The 22,699-nt window shown below is 39.5% G+C and overlaps 1 protein-coding gene across 2 annotated transcripts in view; it reads left to right on the top strand.

Annotated features, from left to right (window-relative positions):
* Positions 1-22,699, top strand: part of STXBP5L (syntaxin binding protein 5L) — a 209,107-nt gene that overhangs the window by 110,809 nt on the left and 75,599 nt on the right. For both annotated transcript variants that reach the window (XM_075716216.1, XM_075716206.1), the window contains exons 6-10: positions 4,156-4,219; positions 11,380-11,463; positions 20,100-20,223; positions 21,803-21,881; positions 22,046-22,200. In XM_075716216.1, coding sequence (XP_075572331.1) covers positions 4,156-4,219; positions 11,380-11,463; positions 20,100-20,223; positions 21,803-21,881; positions 22,046-22,200 — 506 coding nt within the window. The remainder of the gene's footprint in view (positions 1-4,155; positions 4,220-11,379; positions 11,464-20,099; positions 20,224-21,802; positions 21,882-22,045; positions 22,201-22,699) is intronic.

Below are 22,699 nucleotides of genomic sequence, written 5' to 3'. Positions count from 1 at the left end.
ACCTCCACCCCTTCCTCCCCCCTGAGCAGTGCAGGGAGATGGGGAATGGTGGTTGTGGTCGGTCCATTACAGCTCCTCTCTGCTGCTCCTTCCTCGTCACACTATTCCCCTGCTCCAGCACAGGTCCTTCCATGGGCTGCAATTCTTCAGGATAAACTTGCTGCATTGTGGGCTCTCCACAGGCTGCAGTTCCTTCAGGAAATACCCACCGGCTCCAGCGTAGAGTCTTCCACAGGCTGCAGGGGAAATACTTGTTCTGGCGTGGTCCTCTCTATGAACAGCAGGGGAATCTGCTCCGGCACTTGGAGCACCTCCTCCCCTCCTCCTTCACTGACCTTGGTGCTTGCAGGGCTGTTTCTCATGCTTTTTTCCTCACTACCTGTGCAGCATTTTTTTGCCCTTTCTTAAATTTGTTTTCCCCTTGGCTGAGGGGCTCAGCTGTGCCCTGCAGTGGGTCCATTGGCACCGGCTGGAAACGGCTGTGGCTGGTATGGGGCAGCCCTGTCTGTATCTCCTCGCTGTCAACACCTTGGCACCTACATCCAATATTTGACATAAAAGAGATAACAAGAATGGAACCAAAGACTGGTGGTGTACGTGTGAAAGCCAAACAATGGTTCATTGAGTCTTTTGGTAGAGTGACATACCTGACAGCCTAAAATAATAAAGTTGGAAGAAAATGGAAGAAGCCTGACAAAGTCAGTTATAATACAAAACAATTAAATTATTAAAATACTGAGGAGTGAGATAATATAAATATTAAAAGAATACTTACATCAAATATAGAGGAAAGAGAATGAGGAAAAATAAATACATTTAGAGCACAGACTGCTGTGGTTGGTATCAACTTTGCTGATAATGTATATGAAGCTCTTACTCAACAAAACTGAAGAAATAGCTAAGAACATAATAATAAAAAGATAATACTCCTAAAAGAAACAAGAAGTGCCTAATATCCTGAAAAGCAAAAAGCAATTTTATTACAGTGTTTCAGGGTGCAAATCTCCTAAGATCCTCCAAATATTGTTTACAGCAGATGCAAGACAGAGAAATGGAAGAGGTAGGAAAACGTATTGTACTGGTGAAGGTTACACCATTTAGCTGAGGCCTTAGCATGGAAATCTGAGGCTACGCCCCTGCAAGAATATAAGATAAAAACAAGACTGGTAGTAAAAGATAATTTTATATAATTTACAGAGGAACAACTAGTTTGTGTGACAACTGAAGTATAATTAGCCTAAAGTTTCATGTAATGTAGAGTGACTACAGTGCATGTAAGGGTTTGCTTCTACCCAAAGACAAATGGATACAATTCTTCGGTAAGCAACGACATACGTACCTTAAAAAGAAAATGGTGATTGCATAGATTTATTTAAATTATTCTTGACTTATAAAATTGTTAGGTACAAAGAGCAGCCTAGGTAGGATCAGCCTTTAGCTTAGAAAGACAGTGTGCTCTTTCCCTTTCTCCCTCCATTTGCCCCGATTTTGCCACTATTCTTGGTCAAATATCAATACTGGTAAGGCCAAGAAACCCAGCCTGCATTCTGGTTGGTTCAGTGGGCTGGAATAACTGGCCAAAACCAGTATGCCTTGTCAGCCTGCATGTGCTTCTTCCACCATTTTTTCTGTTGCCAGCTTAGTCATGCCTGATGTTTGCTTGGCTCTGCTCCCTCTTCTGTCATCTGTCAGTGGTTCTTATCTGGCTAAAAAGTAAAATTTCTTATGCTGCCTCTTCTCTTCACGGTTTTTCCTCTTATTCTTCCTCCTTTGCCTATCATGACATAGGCAGCATGTACACCAAACAGACCTAGTTCTTTCCATCAACGTACTCTGACCAGTTCAGATAGGTGAACCTATGTCAGAAAAAAAGTTCAAAGGAGCCTAGAATGTCTCAAGATGTCATATTCACTCCCTGAGGACAGATGTACAAGACGTGTGTGGGTCTAAGCACTGCTTGCAGATATCCTCATCTCACCCCTCAGTTCCCCATCACTGCCTACCTACCCTGCCTGCTCCAAGGTCTTGTGTTGTGGAAATTATTTTTTTTATTCCAGTACAGATTAATCAGAAACAAAAGCTCAGCCAGAGGGTCCCCTCTGGGGAGTTGGCTTGGCTACGAATGACAGCCAGATCTCCTGCTGACTGCATCTCTGCAAAAATTGTTGCATGCCACATCTCAAGCTAAATGGGTACTTGCTGCTGGCACCATTAAAGACAGTCTGTATAGAATATTACTGTATAAACCGGCTGTCCACTGCTTTCCTGCTGATCTCACTTCTGTGCTGGGATATGCTGCAAAGTGCTCTTGCAGAAGCCTTGCTCACCGAGACCTCATGTAGAAAAGTAACTTGCTGCAGTTATCTGTGGAACCATGATCTGCCAAAGCTGAAGATGGTGGCATGGAATCATCTCATGGAGAAGGTTCACCAAGGAAGGGGCTTGCTACATTGCCACTAGCTTTGTGTATGCAGCTAGCAGTAATGTTAAAATATATGTGAAGGGGTGGGGTATAGTCTTGGAAGGCTGTTGGGCCTTTAGGTGACTTGAAGTTTTCTATCTTTTTGCCCTGGAATAAACTTAGTTTGGAAGGTCTAAGGATGTCTGGAGTAATTGTGCATTGTCTTTAGCTCACAGGTAAATATCAGACAAGGTCTTTGCCACCCTGCTTTGGCCCAGCTTTGGTGCCTGGCCAAATATCTGAAATATTTAAAACATTCTGTGGGCAAAAAAGTAGAGGCCAGAGGAAAGTGTGCATGCTTTCAAGAGTGTTGGAGCATACTGTTTTGGGAAGGAGGAGTCTATGAGGATATGGATTACTCCGCAGTATTTTAAAGTTTGAGTTGCCTGGGAATTTTTGCATACCACTCTCGATCTTGATTTGGAGTCTGACCTGGTAGAAGAAAGAGGCCGGTTTTGCTATGGTGCAGTATTTGAGCCAAAGGAAGAGGAACACTGTTAATTTAGGAAAATCCTTTGAGCAGTTTGCCTGGAGAACCTTGTTTTGGTTTCTTTAATTCTCTTGCAGATTGTTTTTCTTGCAGATTGTTGGAGCCTAGGTAGTTTTAGGTATGGCTTCCTGATAAATTCTTAGCTTTATGGGCCCTGCCAATCTCTGACGTATTTCTTTTCCTGGTAACCTCTGGTGAACGAAGACCAGCCATGCAAGTCTAGATCCTAAGCTAGGGATGTGGGGGGGACATGTGCTCTGACCCCAGAAGCTAGATGGAAGAAAGGTCCTGTTCTGTGCAGGCATTCAAAGCTTTGTGGACTAGTGCTTGTCTTTTTGCTCTGTATGACTGCCAGGGCCCAAAGGTCTGGTCAGAAAAGATGACAGTTGAAAAATCTTCATCTGTTCATGCAGTTTCCTATGATTTGCATTTGCTGTCAGGTGCTGGACAACAATGACTTAAGCAGCAGTCCCTGTACTAAGCTGCATACTATGTTGTTGGTGCAACAAAAAGAGGGGACAGCAAGAACAATAAGTAATCTTTATAGAAGCATCTGAAGACTCATGGGATGAGTCTTATGGCTGAGCAGCCTCACTGAACATGTATTGTGGGTGTAACTGTATTAGTTGATCTGAAGATGTCATAAGGCTTTACAGAATAGACAAAGGCAAGATACTCCATTTCTGAAACCCCACTGCAGTAATGCTAAGAAGCTACCTGATAGAGCAGCATAGGTGAGATTACTGAAGCCCTGCCATTAATGAGATTGGAACTTGGTGAGGCTTGTTATAAGTAATTGAAATTAATCCAGTGACGATTTTGCAAATCCTTGGCAGATTAGCCTTGACATTCAGCAAGTGAGGAGGGAGGGCAGAAAGAGAGGGAGTCAACAACAGAAAAGGCAAAAAAGCCTTAGAAATGAGAGAAAAAAAAAATACTGTAATAGGAGGAATAGTGAGGTTTTAAAAAACAGAAGAAAGGATTCATCAACAAAGGAGAATCTTTGCCTATAACAGCAAAAAGGAAATAGAAGAGAACATGAAAAGATATGGATAACTTCCAGATAGTTATCCTCCCCGATGGATTTTTTAGAATTACTTTTAAACCATTGGAGGTACACGTTAACACGCCTAGAAATTAAGGTAAGCATCTAGCTCTTCATACAAAAAACATTCACAGATTTGAATTGATTTTTGTCTTGCAGATCCACAAAGACTCACCCTGGGCCAGTTGTACATTTAAGTGACAGCCCAAGAGATGAAGGAAAAGTGAGTACAACTAATGGTATAAAACATGGCAACATTTCATAGTCTTTATTTGCCTTGATAGCTCTTTCTTTTTGCTTACTCACTAATTTTATCATCTGCTTTCTTTATATATTTGCAAAGTCACTTTTACTATTCTACAGTTTTTAAGAAAAAAAATCTTTGTACAATTTTAATGAGCAAAAATCTATGATACAGACAACATACTGTACTTTGAAACCTATAGCAAATCAAAATTGGTCCTGATTAAATAAGCTTGAGCTTTGCTTAAGTAAGAATTGACTAAAAACTGTATCATGACTTCAGTACTTGGATGAACATGATATTTTGAAGGCATTATAGTAAGTTTTCATAAGATAATAAGTCTTTTCTTACACAAGAATAATAATGATAGTAACCCACATTTGGAACTTGCTGCTGTTTGTGAACAGAGCTGAGAATAGAACAAGTGGAAGCAAAACATATAGTCAGAGCATTAGGGTCGTGATTGATACCATCAGGAGTCAAAATCTGAGTTGGCTTTATTTGTATGCTAGCTTTTCCAAAATTAAATTTGGTTGCCAGAATACCAGTTTTATTAGAGCTTTTTTATTTATGCGTTGCTACTGAATTTTTGAGCATTTTGCCTGTGTGGAAAGGGCATGTAACTATCTCATAATTCTTTATCACTTTTGCCAACTGCATTTCAGTGTGTATTTATAAAGGACTGCATCTTACAAATGGTGTATCTGTTTGACAGTGTGCCTCATGTAACAGCCGATGGTTATTGGAAACTAGCAGCAGTTTGAATTTCTGATACTGATATGGGGGACATTATACTGAAATTAATATGGGTATCTAGAAAAACACTGATGACTCCATCTGAATTTCATTTCTTTATTCATCCTTGGAGTTATCCATATTGCAAGGTGAACTATGTGCAAATGATGCACTTGCTAGCTAGCCCTCCAGCAAGTTAGGTGGGATCTCTAAGCCTTTTTGGAGGAATGGCAATGGATCAAGCAATTTAGAATACAGCAAATAAAGTAATTAAATGTTATGAAGCGTAGTGTTTTAGCCTCAAACCGGAAGGCATCAAGAAATGCTATTTAACTACCTATGGCAAAATACATGATAAAAATAAAGGTTTATTGATGAGGCATAACTCTTGTTCGCTGACCACTGCAGAAGCTGTTGATGACCTACCTAAACTACACAGTGTAGGGAAAAAGGCTATGATACTAAAAGAAAAAATGGTCTTGTGAGTGAGTATCTCTTACAGGAATGTCATGGACCATGTCCCAACAGAAACCTACAATATTTTTACTTCAGCAGAAAGAGAAAGATGAAAAGGTCTCAGGAAAGGGAGTTAGAGAAGAACTTGCTTGGAAATACAATTGCTTGTTGCTCAGAGGGCACGTTGGAGACATCTGGGCACTGATGAAGTACTAGGATACTAACAGCAACAGCAAAATCAGATGAAACCCTATGAAAAACAAACATTGGAAATTTATGGGGCAAAAGAGTAGAAAATGTTAGCTATACTGAAATCATCCCAGTGCAGCTGTTTATATCAGTGATAGATTGAGAGTGGTGTAAAGAACAAATTGGTACTAACAAAATACTTGCAGATTTGCAGAATGTGGAATTGCTAGTGTTTGATGTTTACAGGAAGATATCAGTAAAAGGTGCACACAGATGTAAGAGAAGATCCAAGCACTAAATCAAAAGACATAACTCCAGATCAAAAAATCCAAGAGTAGAGAAAAAAATTAAATTAAATTTTTCAACGAAGTCTCATTAAACTTCGGTTGAAAGAATGAAAGATAAAGCAATCTTTCTTCAGAATGGGGGAAAAATAAAAAAAAGAACTTGTGGGACTTCTGCTGTTCAGCATAGTCATAAACAACCTAGAAAAGAGAGTAAACAGTGTTGTGATTTTGTTTGCTAGACTTTAGGAGGCTGAGAAACTCAGCAGTAAAATGGCAGGTTAAATACTGTCTTTTATAAGTATTCAGTGTAAATGATGGAAAGTGATATGTGTGGGGGAAAATATTTCTGACTTTACATATAAAACAACGGGTCTGAGCTGATCATTACTGTTTGGTATCAAAAGCTTAGAGTGATAATTGATAGTTCAATGAAAATGTCAGCTCAATGCACAGTAGTGACCAATAAAGAAATCAAAATTAGGCATTACCTGGAAAAGAATAGAGAACAAAACAGGTCTATTGCATAAATGCGTGGTTAACTTGCCTGCTGAATACCGAGTATGATTTTTGTCCTTCAATCTCAGAAAAACATAATTGTGCTAAAAGAAATTCAGAGAACAGGCAAGGTTTTCTATATGAGACACAACTAAGTCAGACAGGACAATTCATTGTGGAAAAGAGCTGACTGTGATTCCGAGTTTGAAAATCACAATTGTTACGAAGAGGGTAGAAACAGTTCATAGTCTCTTTCAGTACAAAAACTAAAAGGATATCAAATGAAGCTGACAAAAGTCAGATTCCAAACAAGCCAATTAAGTACTTCTTCAAATGTGCAATGGGTAGAAGCTCTAAATTTTTTTTCCAAATGATGCTGTGGGTGCTGAAAATGTCACATGGGAGACTAGAAATGTTAACACAAGAGGAATCAATTTGAGGGTTACTGAAGAGATTTGCTGAATTTTCCTGAAAGGTTATTAAAGATGAGGTTAAATGGAGTCATGTTGAGTCGAAATGTTGTCTATCTTTGAATGAGAAAATTACTCTAGGCTGAGAGAATATGTGAGAGTATGGTAAGTACTTACCCTCCTCACATACAGTTCTTTGGTATTTGCTCTTGGCCATTTAAGTATGAGATACTGTGATAGGTAGACCTTTTTTTAATTTAGTAGAGCTGTTCTTAGGTAATAAAGCTCTTTCAAGATAGTTCTACATACTCTGCTTACCTCCTCAGCTTCAAGTTAACCAAAGACCACCAAGAGGTGTTGGTGGGAGAAATCGGACTCCTCACATCACTTCATGGGGGGCAGCAGGTGAAAGTGTTCTTTACCTATGCTTCAGGAATTAAATAGTGGGTACAAATCAGTCATAATAATTGCTTAAAATACAGATTTTCTTGTACTGTACAAGTATAAGGGTATTGTACTCTGCAAGGGTCCAGTGGTATATCCTTCCCTGGGATATCACAAAGTTGTTTACAGATCTGGGCATGTTTTGCTGAAGTGAATAAGTAGCATTCTCCTATGGGCACTGAGTAGTTGAGAGTCCTAAAACACAGATAAAACTTTCCAAATGTAGAACAATCATAAGATCTCTTTCTGAAAGCCAGGAAAATTTGTGTGCTGACTGTATAGTCATCTTTTTTTAAATTCTTCAAATTCTGAAAAGTTCCAGTTTATATCAGTGATCGATGACCAGTTTTTCTGTGCCGAAAGAGTGAATGTAATTCCAGAAGACTTCTGCCATTCAAAATTTTTCCAGAGTGCCCTCTAGGCAAACTATCAAGGCAGACTTTGGAGACAGTCTCTTTTATGAACTTAGCAAGCTGTGGCTGGAAGACAGACGACAAAGAGAATTTGGGCATTTAATGTGTCACTTAAGAACAATTTGGGGACCTAGTGATTAAGTCCGTGAAATATAACTGTGTCTGCCAAATCAATGAATAAGTGTATGTTAGGAACAGACTGAAGTGCACAGACATTTGTAAGTGGCAGATCTGTAGCAAACAATTTTTCTTGCTGACACAGGAGAAGACATTAACTGCAATGATCTGCAGTTTCCCAGCAACTGGAGAAAGCTTAATAGGAAAAGGTTTAATGTTATTAACTATTAGCTGGTGGACTAAACTTTGTATCTCTGAGTCTGTGTTCTGAGATCTAATAACACCTAAATACAGTGTGCATTTAGCAGGCTTGTTTTTTTCTTCCAGCTGTTTTGTGCTACCAGGACAAGTAAGGGACTGGCTGGCATGTACCAGGATGCAATTAGTTGATTGTAAGGGAGAAATCTCCCTAAAACACCATTATCAAAAGCATTTCATGAAGAAGGACTTAAGTCAAAATGTGGAGCAACTGTACCTGACAAGGAAGATCTTGCCAGGACTCCTCCCTCCTTCAAATTCTGTCCAGCCTTCTGCATGATTCTTAACCTAATTATCATGAGTAATTAAACAAGGTGCCAGGAAACACAAGTTGAAATCTTTTTTTTTTACTTCCTCCACTCTTTTTACACATACTTTTCTTCTTTGTCTATGTTTTCTCCTTCAACTGTGTTTATGTATGTTCTGTTTCTTACCTCATTTAATATTACAGACGTAGAGCTTGTCCTACAGATATCTCAAATGCTTACCATGGCCAAGAGGAGTGCAAATATTTGAGTTTCCTATGGTTCAGACAGGTCAGGGTTCGGAGTATAATAAATATACTGGCAATGAGAGTAATCACACTCACCCAGCTGGAATTCTGACTTCAGTGTCATACCACAGTATGAGTAGTTTAGCAGCATGGCTACCGTATAAGCAAAGAGAGAGATTCCTGGCTATGCAGCAAATCTGTTTATCTTCAACTTCTTCCCTGAAATCACAGCACTCTTTATCTTGCAATTCTGTAGTGCTGTTGTGCGTTAAGCATTTCAGCAATAGATCAGGTGAAATACTGTCTCTGATAGAGGAGGTATTTAACCTTTTAGTAATTACTTGGACTGTGATATCTTTGCAAAAGAGTGATAAAAATCAAAAGACAAACCTGCTTCACCAGGGAGAAAGGCTTATTATGAAACAGGGTCGCATAGTAAATGCTTTTCTATTCCTTCAGTTTCCTGAATATATTTGTACAAAAGCTGAGGTGAAAAGAATACTGGTAGATACAAACTGAACTCAACTGGTTTGGTACCCAGCTGTAATGCACTGGTGCAAGTGCTTGTTATGATGACAGTAAGGAAGGCACTCAGGCTCTATAACTTATTGATTAAAATACCATTTATTGGAGTTAATACGAAAAGGAAAAAGAAGATACTCTTACATTCCTTCAGATGGTGGGAACCACAAGTTGTGCAGCATTGGATGGACCTTCAATAAGGGTACAGCACACTGTGCTGGTCCCCTCTGTGAAGAGGTTTTCCAGCATTTTGGTCTTTAGAGATCTCAAAAGATTTTTTTTTTTAAAAATCTATTCATTTCTACTGTCAAGCAAAAGGATATTCACATGAGAACATACTGCCTTACATTAAGGTAAACACAAGGGCACAAAGATGCTGTAATTGCCCTTACCAAGTGGGAGCTGCCTACAGGCTTCTTTACAATTAGCCAGCTAAGTTTATCTTGTGGCCAAGGAATATGTGCAGCACAACATAGCACAGCACAGGCCTGCACCTCCTCAGGTTAACTGCTATGTGGATCACTAAATCCTGGATATACAATTGTCTTCCATTTAGGATCACTACACTAACAGCGAAAGCAGTTGCAGTAAGACAGTTCTTCACTCGCTCAATGGCAATCGATTATCCCAGAATACCATATGGCATCCTGACACAAGCGCTATCCAGTTAGCTGCATGCTTTCTGAACAGGATGTCTTTTCACATTTACTCTGCCACAGAATCCCAAATGGACCCGTCCAGAGCAAAAATGATAAATATTCTGGAATTTCTCCAGGACGGTTTGAATTTTTTTCAGGAGCAGAATTCTTAAGTAATCAGGTATTGTTCATATTCAGGCATTAAATATATTAACTGTAAATCATTCCCAGATAAGGTAATACATCTCCACATAATGAATATTCTCCTGGAGATATAAAGATTCATATCTAGTAGGACTGAGAGTATTCCCCAACTGTTTTATGGAAGTATTGATGTATCGATTGTATTTAACTTGGAAACAAAGTGATGTTTTGTTTAGCAGGCCAAACGAATTTCATTTTTTATGACTTACACAAGCTAAAGTGAGTGATAGCAAAGGTGCTTGTAAGGTTTCACAGACTGAGAGATAGTCTTGGCATTCTTCTGCTTAAATTCTTAATGCAGAAACTGTAAATTCTTGCCTGCACTCTGTGATCCATGTGTTTATAGTCAAAGAACAACTGCAGTTATCACTGCCAGTTGTATCAAATATTCTATAGCAGAAATGTGTGAGTCTGCCAGTTTGGTCATTCCCAGTCTTCATGTCCAGGATAGATTTTTAGGAAGACAGGCTCTATGGCAAGCAATTTCCAGGACACTTAAGTAGGCTAGGCTTCTCATCTTCCATAATGTCTGAAATTAATTGTGTTCAAATGAAGAGTACTCAATACAGTGCCAGATCAATAATTCAGTTCTTTTCAGTAGAGACAAGGAGTAAGGATTGTGTTCATTCTTATTTTTCTCCTGAGCATCATTTTTCTTCTCTTTCATATTTTGGTAAATCATGACCAGCTGGGTTAGCTCAGTTGGTTAGAACATGGTGCTAATAATGCCAAGTTCACAGGTTCAATCCCTGCTTACTGCAGGGGGGTTGGGCTTGATGATCTCTCAAGGTCCCTTCCAACCCAAAGCATTCTATGATTTTATGATTCTATGATTCTATCTTTGCTGGTATTTCTCAGGTGTGCATGATGATATGACATAGCAGTTCTAGAAGAAGTAAAAATTGGCATACCAGTTAATTTATTTTCAATTTCTAGGAAAGCAAGCAATTTATTCTCTGCAGGGGGAGTTCTTCAAAATGTTTTAAGCAATAGAAAGCAGAAATTAAAGGAATATAAGTAGCTGAATGAGAGTTTAATCTGGTGACTCTTTGGTTTGAAGTTATTTAAGTGATCTGTTAGGTGTCAAACACTTTTCCCTCCAACCAGGGGCAAGGAAGGTGAGAGCTGACGGGAACATGCTACAGTCTTACTTTCTCAGCAGATACACAATTGTGGAGATTGTCCAGGCACATAATCTTGCAGAAAAAAAAAACAGGGAAGAAAAGATGTACAAAGCACATCTTTTTCTTCCATAGCAGATGTTAAATTGTCAGTAATGAGAAGTAATTTATACTGAAAGATAGTTTGAAAGCAGTATATTATGTGTAGTGCAAACTATAGTCTTGCACATCAGTTTGGCATTTCTTTTTATAGTGCTTATTTATTTTATAAAAATCTCTTAAAACCATGAAGTTCCTCAATATTTCTATATACCTTTCAAATTTGAAACTGTAAATGTGTTTGCTTCCCTCCTCCAGCTATTGATAGGCTATGAAAATGGGACTGTCGTATTCTGGGACTTACGATCTAAAAGAGCTGATCTGAGAGCTTATTATGATGAGGTAAGCAATTTCCATTAATTCAGAAAAACCGTTATTCAGCAGTTTGTCATATGTCTTCTCAAGCAGATGGATATTTATCTTAAGGCATTGCTTGTTCTGGACTGTTTGTGCTATGCTTTTGAACAAGTTATTGACAATAGAAATCAAAACCTGAAATATCTAGTTCTAATGCATTAGGGTCTTGTGAGTGTACTATGACACGGAGTCTCTTCCCCTTGTTTCTGAGAAGTTCGTCGGCTTCTGTGTGGGGATCCTCAGTTGAACAGTGTGTAGTAATGAGCTGACCTAAGATACAGCTACATTAGGAATTATGTAATTGTCTTTACTGAGTATTACTAGAACATTAATTAGAATGAAAGACAAATTACTTTGTAGGGCTATTGGTATTGCCTAGTACTCAAGATCTGATTAAAAGGTTTTCAAAATGGTATTCTCGTAGTTTTATCAGGCAATTGTCTCTTACCATTTGTAAGCAGATTGTATCAACCACAGATGCGGTTCTTGTATCAGTAAACGGGGTGTTTCAAAAATAGATATATTCCTAGTTCTTATGATTTTAGTACTAGCCCTATGGAAAAACATGCTTTGTTCTGTCAGCCCTTCTGTAAAGTTCACCATGGATGAATGTGAATGCAACTACAACTGAAGGTAGAAAAGGACATTTTCTTTAAAGTGATCCAGGCAGTAATTGCATTCCTGTAGTTCTCTTTCCTTCTTTGTCTTACCACCTTATTACATGTAGGGACTATATAAATTTATTTTCATTCTAAAAAGTAATCTGAATATATCTGAATCCTGCACTGTTTCAGACCTGTTTTCACAGACACATTAACACTACGCTGAGCTTCAAGGTTACTAAATATACTATGCAGGGAGGAAATTAGAAAAGCAAAAGCCCAGCTACAACTCAGTCTGGCCGCTGTTGTAAAAGATAACAAAAAATGTTTTTGTAAGTACATCAACAATAAAAAGAGATCCAAGGAGAATCTCCATCCTTTGCTGGATGTGGGGGGGGAACATTGTCACTAAGGATGAGGAAAAAGCTGAGGTACTTAATGCCTTCTTTGCCTCAGTCTTTAATAGCCAGACCGGTCATCCCCAGGGTACTCAGCCCCCTGAGCTGGAAGACGGGGATGGGGAGCAGAATGGAGCCCTCATAGTCCAAGAGGAAGCAGTTAACAACCTGCTATGCCACCTGGAGGCTCACAAGTCTATGGGGCTGGATGGGATCCACCTGAGAGTACTGAGGGAGCTGGCAGAGGAGCTTGCCAAGCCACTTTCCATCATCTATCAGCAGTCCTGGTTAACAGGGGAGGTCCCTGATGACTGGAGGCTTGCCAATGTGATGCCCATCTAGAAGAAGGGCCAGAAGGAGGATCTGGGGAACTACAGGCCTGTCAGCCTGACGTCAGTGCTGGGAAAGATTATGGAGCGGTTCATCTTGAGTACGCTCAACAGGCATGTGCAGGTCAACCAGGGGATCGGGCCCAGCCAGCATGGGTTTATGAAAGGCAGGTCCTGCTTGACCAACCTGATCTCCTTCTATGAAAAGGTGACCTGCCTAGTGGATGAAGGAAGGGCTGTGGATGTCATCTACCTGGTCTTCAGTAAAGCCTTTGACACCGTCTCCCATAGCATTCTCCTTGGGAAGCTGGCAGCTCATGGCTTGGACAGGCGTACTCTTTGCTGGGTAAAAAAACTGGCTGGGTGGCCAAGCCCAGAGAGTAGTGGTGAACGGACTTAAGTCCAGTTGGCGGCCGGTCACGAGCGGTGTTCCCCAGGGCTCAGTTTTGGGGCCAGCCTTGTTCAATATCTTTATCAACAATCTGGATGAGGGGATTGAGTGCGCCCTCAGTAAGTTTGCAGATGACACCAAACTGGGTGGGAGTGTCAATCTGCTCAAGGGTAGGATGGCCCTGCAGAGGGACCTGGACAGGCTGGACCGATGAGCCGAGGCCAACTGTATGAGGTTCAACAAGGCCAAGTGCTGGGTCCTGCACTTTGGTCACAAGAACCCCAAGCAACGCTACAGGCTTGGGGAAGAGTGGCTGGAAAGCTGCCTGGCTGAAAAGGACCTGGGGGTGTTGGTTGACAGCCAGCTGAACATGAGCCAGCGGTGTGCCCAGGTGGCCAAGAAGGCCAACAGCATCCTGGCTTGTATCAGGAATAGTGTGGCCAGCAGGAGCAGGGAGGTGATTGTCCCCCTGTACTCGGCACTGGTGAGGCCGCACCTGGAATACTGTGTCCAGTTTTGGGCCCCTCACTACAAGAAAGACATTGAGGTGCTGGAGCGTGTTCAGAGAAGGGCAACAAGGCTGGTGAAGGGTCTGGAGCACAGGCCTTATGAGGAGCGGCTGAGGGAACTGAGGTTGTTTAGTCTGGAGAAGAGGAGGCTGAGGGGAGACCTTATCGCTCTCTACAACTACCTGAAAGGAGGTTGTAGTGAGGTGGGTGTTGGTCTCTTCTCCCAAGTAGTTAGCGATAGGACAAGAGGAAATGGCCTCAAGTTGTGCCAGGGGAGGTTTAGATCGGGTATTAGAAAAAACTTCTTTACTGAAAGAGTGGTCAAGCATTGGAACAGGCTGCCCAGAGAGGTGGTGGAGTCACCATCCCTGGAAGCGTTCAAAAAACAGGTAGATGTGGCACTTGGGGACATGATTTAGTGGGCATGGTGGTATTGGGTTGATGATTGGAATGATGATCTTAGAGGTCCTTTCCAATCTTAATGATTCCTTGTTTTTTACTTTCATTATAAATGATCCAGCCACCAAGCCAGGATGCGTGGGGTTGCTACTGTACCCTTAATTGGTTTAGTGGTGGACTTGGTAATGTTAGGTTAATGGTTGGACTGGATGATCTTAAAAGTCTTTTCCAACCTAAACGATTCTATGATTCTATGATTCTAAGGTTAAGATTCTGAGCATCCACATAGCAAATGTTCTAAAGGACAGAGTAATTCAGAGTTTACACAGGCCAGCACTTAAGCCTCAAGACATGCCTGCTAAATTGTCTCTAAGTGACAGTCCACCTGTGCATACATTTATGAAATTGCACATGTTCTATTACTTAAGGCTGGGTAACTTTTTCCTTTTACAGGTCTCCTGGGGAGGGTCTGTTCACTCACTGTCCTCTCTTGTGCTCAGAATGAGACTACATAAAACAGGATCTTCATAATACTGTTTCCTTTTTATTTTTTTTCTTGTTGAGACAGAGTGGTTGGGTGTTGAAAATTTCTCATACAATTTAGTTGTTCCACATTTTTCAGTACTGTCCTCAGGAATATTTTCTGGCCTCTTTATCAGTCATGTGCTTTTCTCCTCAGCGGTTACTTGCTGTGTCATTACTCCACTTTGTGCAACTTGTGATGGCTTGCTATGGTCTACTGAAATAGTTGCAAGATTCTTATTTTGTCTTTAAAAGGCTTGTGTGACTAGCCATTGTACTTCATTCCAGACTTTCAGGCTCCAGATTAATAATGTTTTGGATCTGCAAGGATTCCCCTAGGGAGCCCCTAAAAAGGGTTCCTTTTTAAATCCTGGGTTATATAGCTTTTGTGAGTCACAAATTATTAGTTCAGCATGTGCCACTTGGTATTTGGCACCAACCCAAGTTTTCAAACCTAAGCCTCTTCTTACAGATTGGTCACCTAAGGTCACAGTCCAGAAAACATTGTTCTTGCTCCCCTTCACCATTATAACTGAACTGTTCCAAGGCCTCTGTGCCCCATGACGTCTGACCAATCTTTCGGTATCATTGTTCTGGCGCTGAGCCAACCAGTTGCAATTGCAGGGTATCTGTGACGTTGTCAGATAAATTACTGTAAATGTTCTCTATCTTCATTGAATACCAAAGTGCTTCTGAATGAGGCAGTGGTCTGAATGAGATTAATCCAGCCTCATTTTTCTTATTATGCTTTCTTTAGCACCAGTTTTGAAACTAATGCAGTCACCCTATTTGATGGTGAAAGAATTTAAATTTCATCTAACTCACCACTTCCTCTTCTGGCATCTTTAAGGATCGTCGGATGGCACGATCTTTTCTGGCTTATCAGTGGAGCAGATACTTCTGTTTAGCATCAAAAATTCCCCTGGCACCAGGCTCCTACATTAGCACTTGGTGTGTACTGAGAAACAGACTATTTTCTTATCTTAAATGGACTGTGACTGTTTATCACCGAGGCAAGTTCTTTCTTCTCTGTAATCTTCTTCAGATAGCTGTCCAGCTTGGTAATGTCACTCAAAATAAATGTCTACACCCTCAAGACTCCATCCAAATACTCATCCTTTCACAGGATCAAGCCTCAACTGGATTTCTCCTTTGTTAGCCTTGATGGCATTGGATTTCAGTCTCCCCAGAGCAGCTGTTGAGAGAAGGCTCTCTGTTATTACTCAGATCTGTAGAACCTGTCACTGTGCAGCACAGGAGCGAGAAGTTAACAGCAGATATTTTTTGATACAGAAGAAAAAGGAGGCTGGTAACTGATTGTCTGTCTACAAAGCTAAATATTCTTCCTTTTTAAGTTCAAGATGGGGACTATATCTGCTGACATTCAATTGTTATAGAGAGGAATAGTTTCATATCTCATGAATTTAAAGATATTTCTTTTCATACAGCCACAACAAATGCTTTAATTTCATTGTCAGTGAGGACCATTATTAAAAGGTCTCTTCCATTCAATTTTTTCACTATATTGAGTGCTGTTTTTTTAATTGAGGTCTTAGAAGTCAGGACACTCAGCTCAGATGGAATAGGTCTTCTTTATTTGCACACTTGAACAGCTGGCTAACAAAAGGATCATCAAGAGACAACTGTTCTCAGTCCACTCAGACATCACCACTGTGAAATTTTGCCTATCCTTTCTAGGCTGCATGGCATTGTCATAGCAGTGTGATGCTTCACATCACATAGGACTTGCAGACATGGATATGAGATGTGTTGCAGAGATCTCCTCAGAATATGGGTAATCTCGTGACAGGGAGGTGAGTTGTTTCCTATGATATTAATAGGATCTGTCCAATACTTGCAGAAGTATGCCCTTTCATTTTCCTCACCATCCAGATTAATGTCATGGACACCTTGCTTCTAGAATAAACAGCTCACTGAGACAACCCAATAGCTTGTAAGTGCTGGAGCTGAAGACTGTCCCCTATTCACAGACCTGCAATTGCAGCATTTACAGCTGCATTCCTTACTCCATCTCCATCATGCTATACTTCATGTCTTCAGGGCTGGAAACCTTTCATAAATAAAACGTCTGCTCATTTCAAATGAGAGAGCTTCTCACCAAGGATAGAAAAGGCTGTACAACATGCATTATCTGGAACTTCTCTGCTTGGTGTTATTGTAATCCTATATCTTCCCTTTAAAGCTTCTCCCTGATACTTATGGTTTACTCACTGGAGCTAAAAGTAGTCCTGTCTCTCTTTTAGCCCCACTGATGACCAGTTAGAGGCTGCCTTAGTTCATCAACTCCTGATACAAGGAGTTTCTATGTTTTCTTCTTTATTGTGTCAGAGCTTCTCAAGAGACTAAAATGTTCTCGCTTGTGAAACACCTGGTCCCAGAGTGGAGCTGGAACCTGCTGCTAAAAAATCTTGTGTCTCCTCTTTAAGATGTCAGCTGCCAATTTATTTCTTTGTGTGATGATGATTGTCATCTTCTCAGTGGTGATATGTATGAGATATTCAGGCCCTTTCAATCAATGCTCCTATATGATACCCTTTATAAAAGGCTTTCCTTGCAAGCCCTTTTATAAATTCCTTCAAAAGTTTATTTCCATTGATTGGTATAAAAAGCGAGCACATAAACAAGACAGATCCTTCAAAGGATTCTGAAGTTATTATTGATAGTTGGCAGACCCAAAAAAACATGGGTCTTCATATGCAGACTGTTTAAAAGTTTGACAGGTTGTGTCAACACACATTCAGAGCTTCCTGAAGCATAGTCATTATCTTTCATTAGAACACATCTCCAAAATGAAGCTGCAGAGTTCACAGAGACGTTTGCCAAATAACATCTCCCTACCTTTTTCAAGCACTATGCCATTATAGAAGTATCAAATTGGATGTGGCCCTTGCTGTAATGGTCCTGCAGTACTACTAACACAAAGGATTCTTAAGATTCAAGCAATAGGCCGAGTATGGTGCTTGTTCAAAATATGGTTAAAAGTGGTCCCAGAGTCCCCATGAGTAGTTCTCAGTGAAGGAGGTTTGTGGTTGGAAGGTACTGAAATGGTGTTGGGCATGCTTAATTTTAGAACATGCTGAGTATGAGAGAAGATGGAATAGGTATGCAACCACTGTGGGTACTGCAGAAGGAGAAATATGCCCAATCTGGAGTGATATGCTTTATGTGCATACACTGTGTGAACATTCACATGAGTCACCCACCGTGATGAACTCCTGTTCCACATAAATAACTGCTCCTTTTCTGTGTGGATGCTAACAAAGTGGATCATAATGCTAGACATACTCTACCAGAGAGAAAATTAGGGACTTATTCAGTACCACCTTTCAGTATTAGTCGTAACTCCCAGCTGAGACCTCCAAAAGCAATTCTAAGTATTTCTTGCTGTTTTGGGTCAAAGTCTAACAGGTGAATTTGAGTTGCTGCTATGCCAACTGTCTGTGACAGGAGCATTCCTCCTCAGCTCCACTTAACAGGAGGTTTATGCTGGCAGGTGGCACCTAGCAGCTGAGAAGCAGTTTAACAAGAAGCTCGGTACGATTTTCAGCTGCTAGTTACTAGCTCCTGCTCAGACACAGTTAGCGACTGTAACCATGTGAAATGTTTCTATGTGTGATAACACATCAAAAGCAGATTAAAATTTGGCAGAATAGCAAGCATGAATGAGCTCATGTCAGAATTAATTTGCATGAGGATAGGCATGCCTTCAGTGTAAGTGAAGCAGCGCTCCCCACAGATACAAGGTTCTTACTGCCTGAGGGCAATGGCATTGGACTCTGTATGAACCATCTTTCTGCGTTGTCTTTTGTTGCCTCAGTTATAGTTTGGTATCTTCTGGGTCTTTAAGAGGAATTGTGTGCCAACCCACCTCTGGTAGGTAGAAGTTTGAGTGACACCCATTATGTCACTCGAAGATAAATATCTAGAGTTCACTTTGTTCAGCTCAGTTTGTTGAGTCTCTGTTGGCATGACTAGGTTACTAGTGTGTTAGCAAAGCATTCATATACAAGGCACGTTAGATTCCTGTTAAAACAACTGGATCACCTTCATGCAAAGGTTCCTTTGTGGCTATGCTGTCTAGCCTCAGGAGCTGAGTAAAGTTTTGGGAAAGGGTCAGAGCCGTTTTGGTGGTTTCTTCTGTTATTCCGTCCAGACCAGGAGCAGTTACCAGCTGTAACAATCAATATACTTATTAAAAGAGGAAGACCAACAGGGAGTTTTGAATAGTGACCAGGAGCACTTAGGTTTATTTCTTGTCAGCTTAAGCAAAATTGATATGAACAACTCCAATGCTGACTTATGAATCATTTAAAAGTGATTTGAATAAATCAGGTAAATGGCCATATGCAATTGTAAGTGCATGCAAGGTCTTAGCATTTCCTGGGTTGCAAAAATGGAAATTTATTAAACTGCATTCAAAAATAGGTCTCTCTTATTTACATTTACATAAAAACATATTGTGTTTTTTGCTATTTGGCAGCTAACATTTCTGGAAGGGAAATGGATTCAAGGGAAAATTCCATGAGTTTGTGCTTCTGAGGGGAGTGTGTGAGAAACTGTGCTACACAATGAAGCAATACTTTGTTTTGCCAGAAAATGGCTTTTGTTAGTTTCCAACACATACCAGTGGAAATTAAGGACTTACTTACACCATTATCCTTTAGGCTAGTTTGATGTAATTACGGATATTTTCAGTCAGTTCCACTAATTATGCATGAGATACTAAGAATGGTCTATTAATTTTTGAAGTGTTGCTTTTTGGCATACATAACATTCATCATGTGGTACTTGCATTGTGTACATAGGAGTGTGATATTCCTCTCCTCTGAAGCACTATCTGTTCCAAAAGTATCTTGCATCATTGTTTTGTTAATTTGCTATATCAATGAAACAACCCTGGTCTCTTCAGTGGTTTTGTTTTTATATTAAATGTCCCAGATTTCTGTGTACTTGCTCTGAAACTTAAGTGTGTGTGGGGAAAAATTATTCAAGAACAAGAGTACTATTTCTGGTTTTCCTAAATAGTCCTCTGGGGAAGACTGCATGTGTTGTATGTTACCTGTAAAATTTGTCACGCAGAATTCCCTGTATGTTTGCCAGATGAAATACTTCTAAGGAGTGCTATCAGACATACTACTATTGCACTGTATGTCCCTTGTTCTTACACTTTTACCTTAATACCTCGTTCCTTCAATTTTGGTCTGATTCAGTACAGGCTTTCTTACATTCTTATGTTATGTTAGCATTTATAATGAATTCTTTTGCTTGACTAGCAGTAGATTACAGCCATTGGTTATTAAAATGTGCTGGTAATGGACTTCAGACAAACAAGAACCATCCAATCGTTGATATACCATTAGATTAATATAATCCAAAGTCATACATTAAAATACCATTAGTCTAAACACTGTATTCCATTTCAGTCTCAAGTTCTTCTTTCATTTCTGTAGGCTATTCATTCTGTTGCTTGGCATCATGAAGGGAAACAGTTCATGTGCAGTCACTCTGATGGCAGCTTGACCCTATGGAATCTGAAAAGCCCTAACAGACCATTCCAGACCACAATTCCACATGGTAATTTTGACAGTTAAAATGTGTAACTAAGAAGCAATACAATATTCTCCATGCTGTTTGCTAATATCTATGTTTATTTCATTTTTTATGGTATCCCAGATCCAGAGTTGCTTCTTGCATAAATATTTTAATCTGCAAAGTAGCTGCAAAATATTGTAAAAATCAGAGAGCAATTTTGATCAAACTTTTTTTTTAATTGGTGTCATAAATACCCCTTACTAGGTAATATTGCTCTAATGTCTTCTTTTATCCAGTTCATATTAATAGTCTACTGCCAGTTTTTGACACCCTCAGTCTATGGGATCTTCACATTTCTTTCTTTTATATTTTGTATTTATGTGCTCATATGTGCAATTTTCACAAGAACTAATACATTTTGTACAGGGCACTGTGTTGCTTGTTATAGAGATGGTACAAGGCTTCCCAAGTCACTGCAATGGAGAATTCAAGGGAGCCATATTAAGAAATGGCTGTATCATTTATGGCTGGGACTTTTATACTATTGCTTCCTATAAATGAGGTTAAAAGGTATTAACTCTATTGCAAATCAATACATTGCCAAGAAGCCTGACTGGGTGGAGATGGAAAGAAGGGGAAGGCAAGATCTATGTAGCCCAGAAAAGTTTTAGCGTTTTCTTAAATATCCTAATTCCTTTTATTTTATAATTTTTAGTCATAGAATTGTACTTAATGTCACAAGGGACCTCTCAGAGGTCATCTAGTCTAACCCCCAACTCAAAATAGGCCTGATTAGCTCAGGGCAGTGTCCAGTTGACACTGGACACTTGAACACTTCCAATGACAAATTGCACAACCTCTCTGGGCAACGTCTTCTGGTATTTAATGACCTTTATGGTACAAATTTTTTTGCTAATATCTAACCAGAAATTTCCCATGTCACAACTCGAGTCCTTTGCCTCCTGTCATGTCACTGTGCACCTCTGAGAACAGTCTGTAGTGTACATCTATAGTGTATTCTCCAGTCAGGTTGTTGTCAAAAGCAAGCATAGGCTTTCCAAAGTAACAAAACCACAACTGTTTTTTTTTTTGTTTACAAGTGACTTTTCTCTGACTGGAAGAATGTACTGAGCCATAATTAACCAAGAACCCATGAATTTCAATTGTACGCTTCATTTAATTTTATCACTCAACTAGTTACACTCCAGAGCATGTAACATTTTGTCAGCAAAAGGAATTGAGTCAATCTAAGAATGACTGAGGAAAAAATTAAGCTGTTTATCGTCATAATGTGTTCAGAAAAAAGGTATACATTTGGTCAAATTCATTAATTATAGTTAAGTGTCATCCTTCTCAGTAATCTGCGTAATTTTTAGATGTCTTTGCAGTGTGGTCTGTGGTCCTTTACTTGTATGTGGTGGTAAAATCATGAAGCCATAATAAATGTAATTAATTTAGACAAATGCAAATTCTACAGAAATAGGAGCTAATACTCATCATCTTCTGTAGCTTTAAAGTTCCATTCTCTTACTGCTTATACAGTTGCTTCAATGTGTTCGTTTTAGTTTGATAGACCTATCATGATGTTTTAGTATAGTTTTCATCATCTTCCTTTCCTTAGGAAAAATTCAAAGAGATGGAAAAAAACCTGAATCTTGTAAACCAATTCTTAAAGTAGAGTACAAGACCTGTAAAAACAGGTATGTTTTTAATTCTGTAATTAACTCAATGTTACATTCCTGAGTTCAAGTCCTGTTAGAATCTTTCCCTCTTTCTTTTTGCAAAGCTTCTTATTACTAACCTATAATGTAAACTTGTATATACTATGGAAACTTACAATTACTATGGGTTTTTTTTAATACAGTGAACCATTTGTGATATTTTCTGGTGGACTGTCATATGATAAGGCTTGCCGAAGACCAAGTTTAACAATCATGCATGGGAAGGCAATTACAGTTCTTGAAATGGATCACCCTATCGTTGATTTTTTAACTCTTTGTGAAACCCCATATCCAAATGGTGAGTTTATTAAGCAAAACACAGTTATGGAACATATAAATGAAGTGATCTTCTCTCATAGCTTAATTCCATTCCAGGGACTTCCATTCTCACAGTTGTCTCGATCTCAAGAAAAACACATCACTGAAAGTAACTGGAAGTTGTTTGCATTCTCAATATAGGAAGCAAGTAATGAGTGGACAATAAAGCATGCATAAATCTCCAGATATAAGCTTGAAACACATGGGCTAGTGTGAGGAAATATTGCTATTAATTAAACATATGTGCTTATATTTCTGACATTTTTCATGAAGCTGAAAATCTACAGATTGCTAAATTATTGAAGATTAAACTACCACTTATCTGCAAAAAAGTTCTTATACTTCAGCTTGAATTGAACTGTTAAAAATATTTTGCTGCGTATTGTGGGGCTGCCATATTCTGAAGTGAACTCACAGAAAACTCCAGAAAGTAAATTAAGAAAAGCTGTAAGTCAAAAAGAAACTAAGTTTGGCATTTT

The sequence above is a fragment of the Pelecanus crispus genome, chromosome 1 (assembly GCF_030463565.1).
Source record: "Pelecanus crispus isolate bPelCri1 chromosome 1, bPelCri1.pri, whole genome shotgun sequence".
In the NCBI taxonomy this organism is placed as follows: Eukaryota; Metazoa; Chordata; class Aves; order Pelecaniformes; family Pelecanidae; genus Pelecanus; species Pelecanus crispus.
Note: the sequence above shows the minus strand (reverse complement) of the source record. Positions and strands in the feature narration are given on the sequence as shown.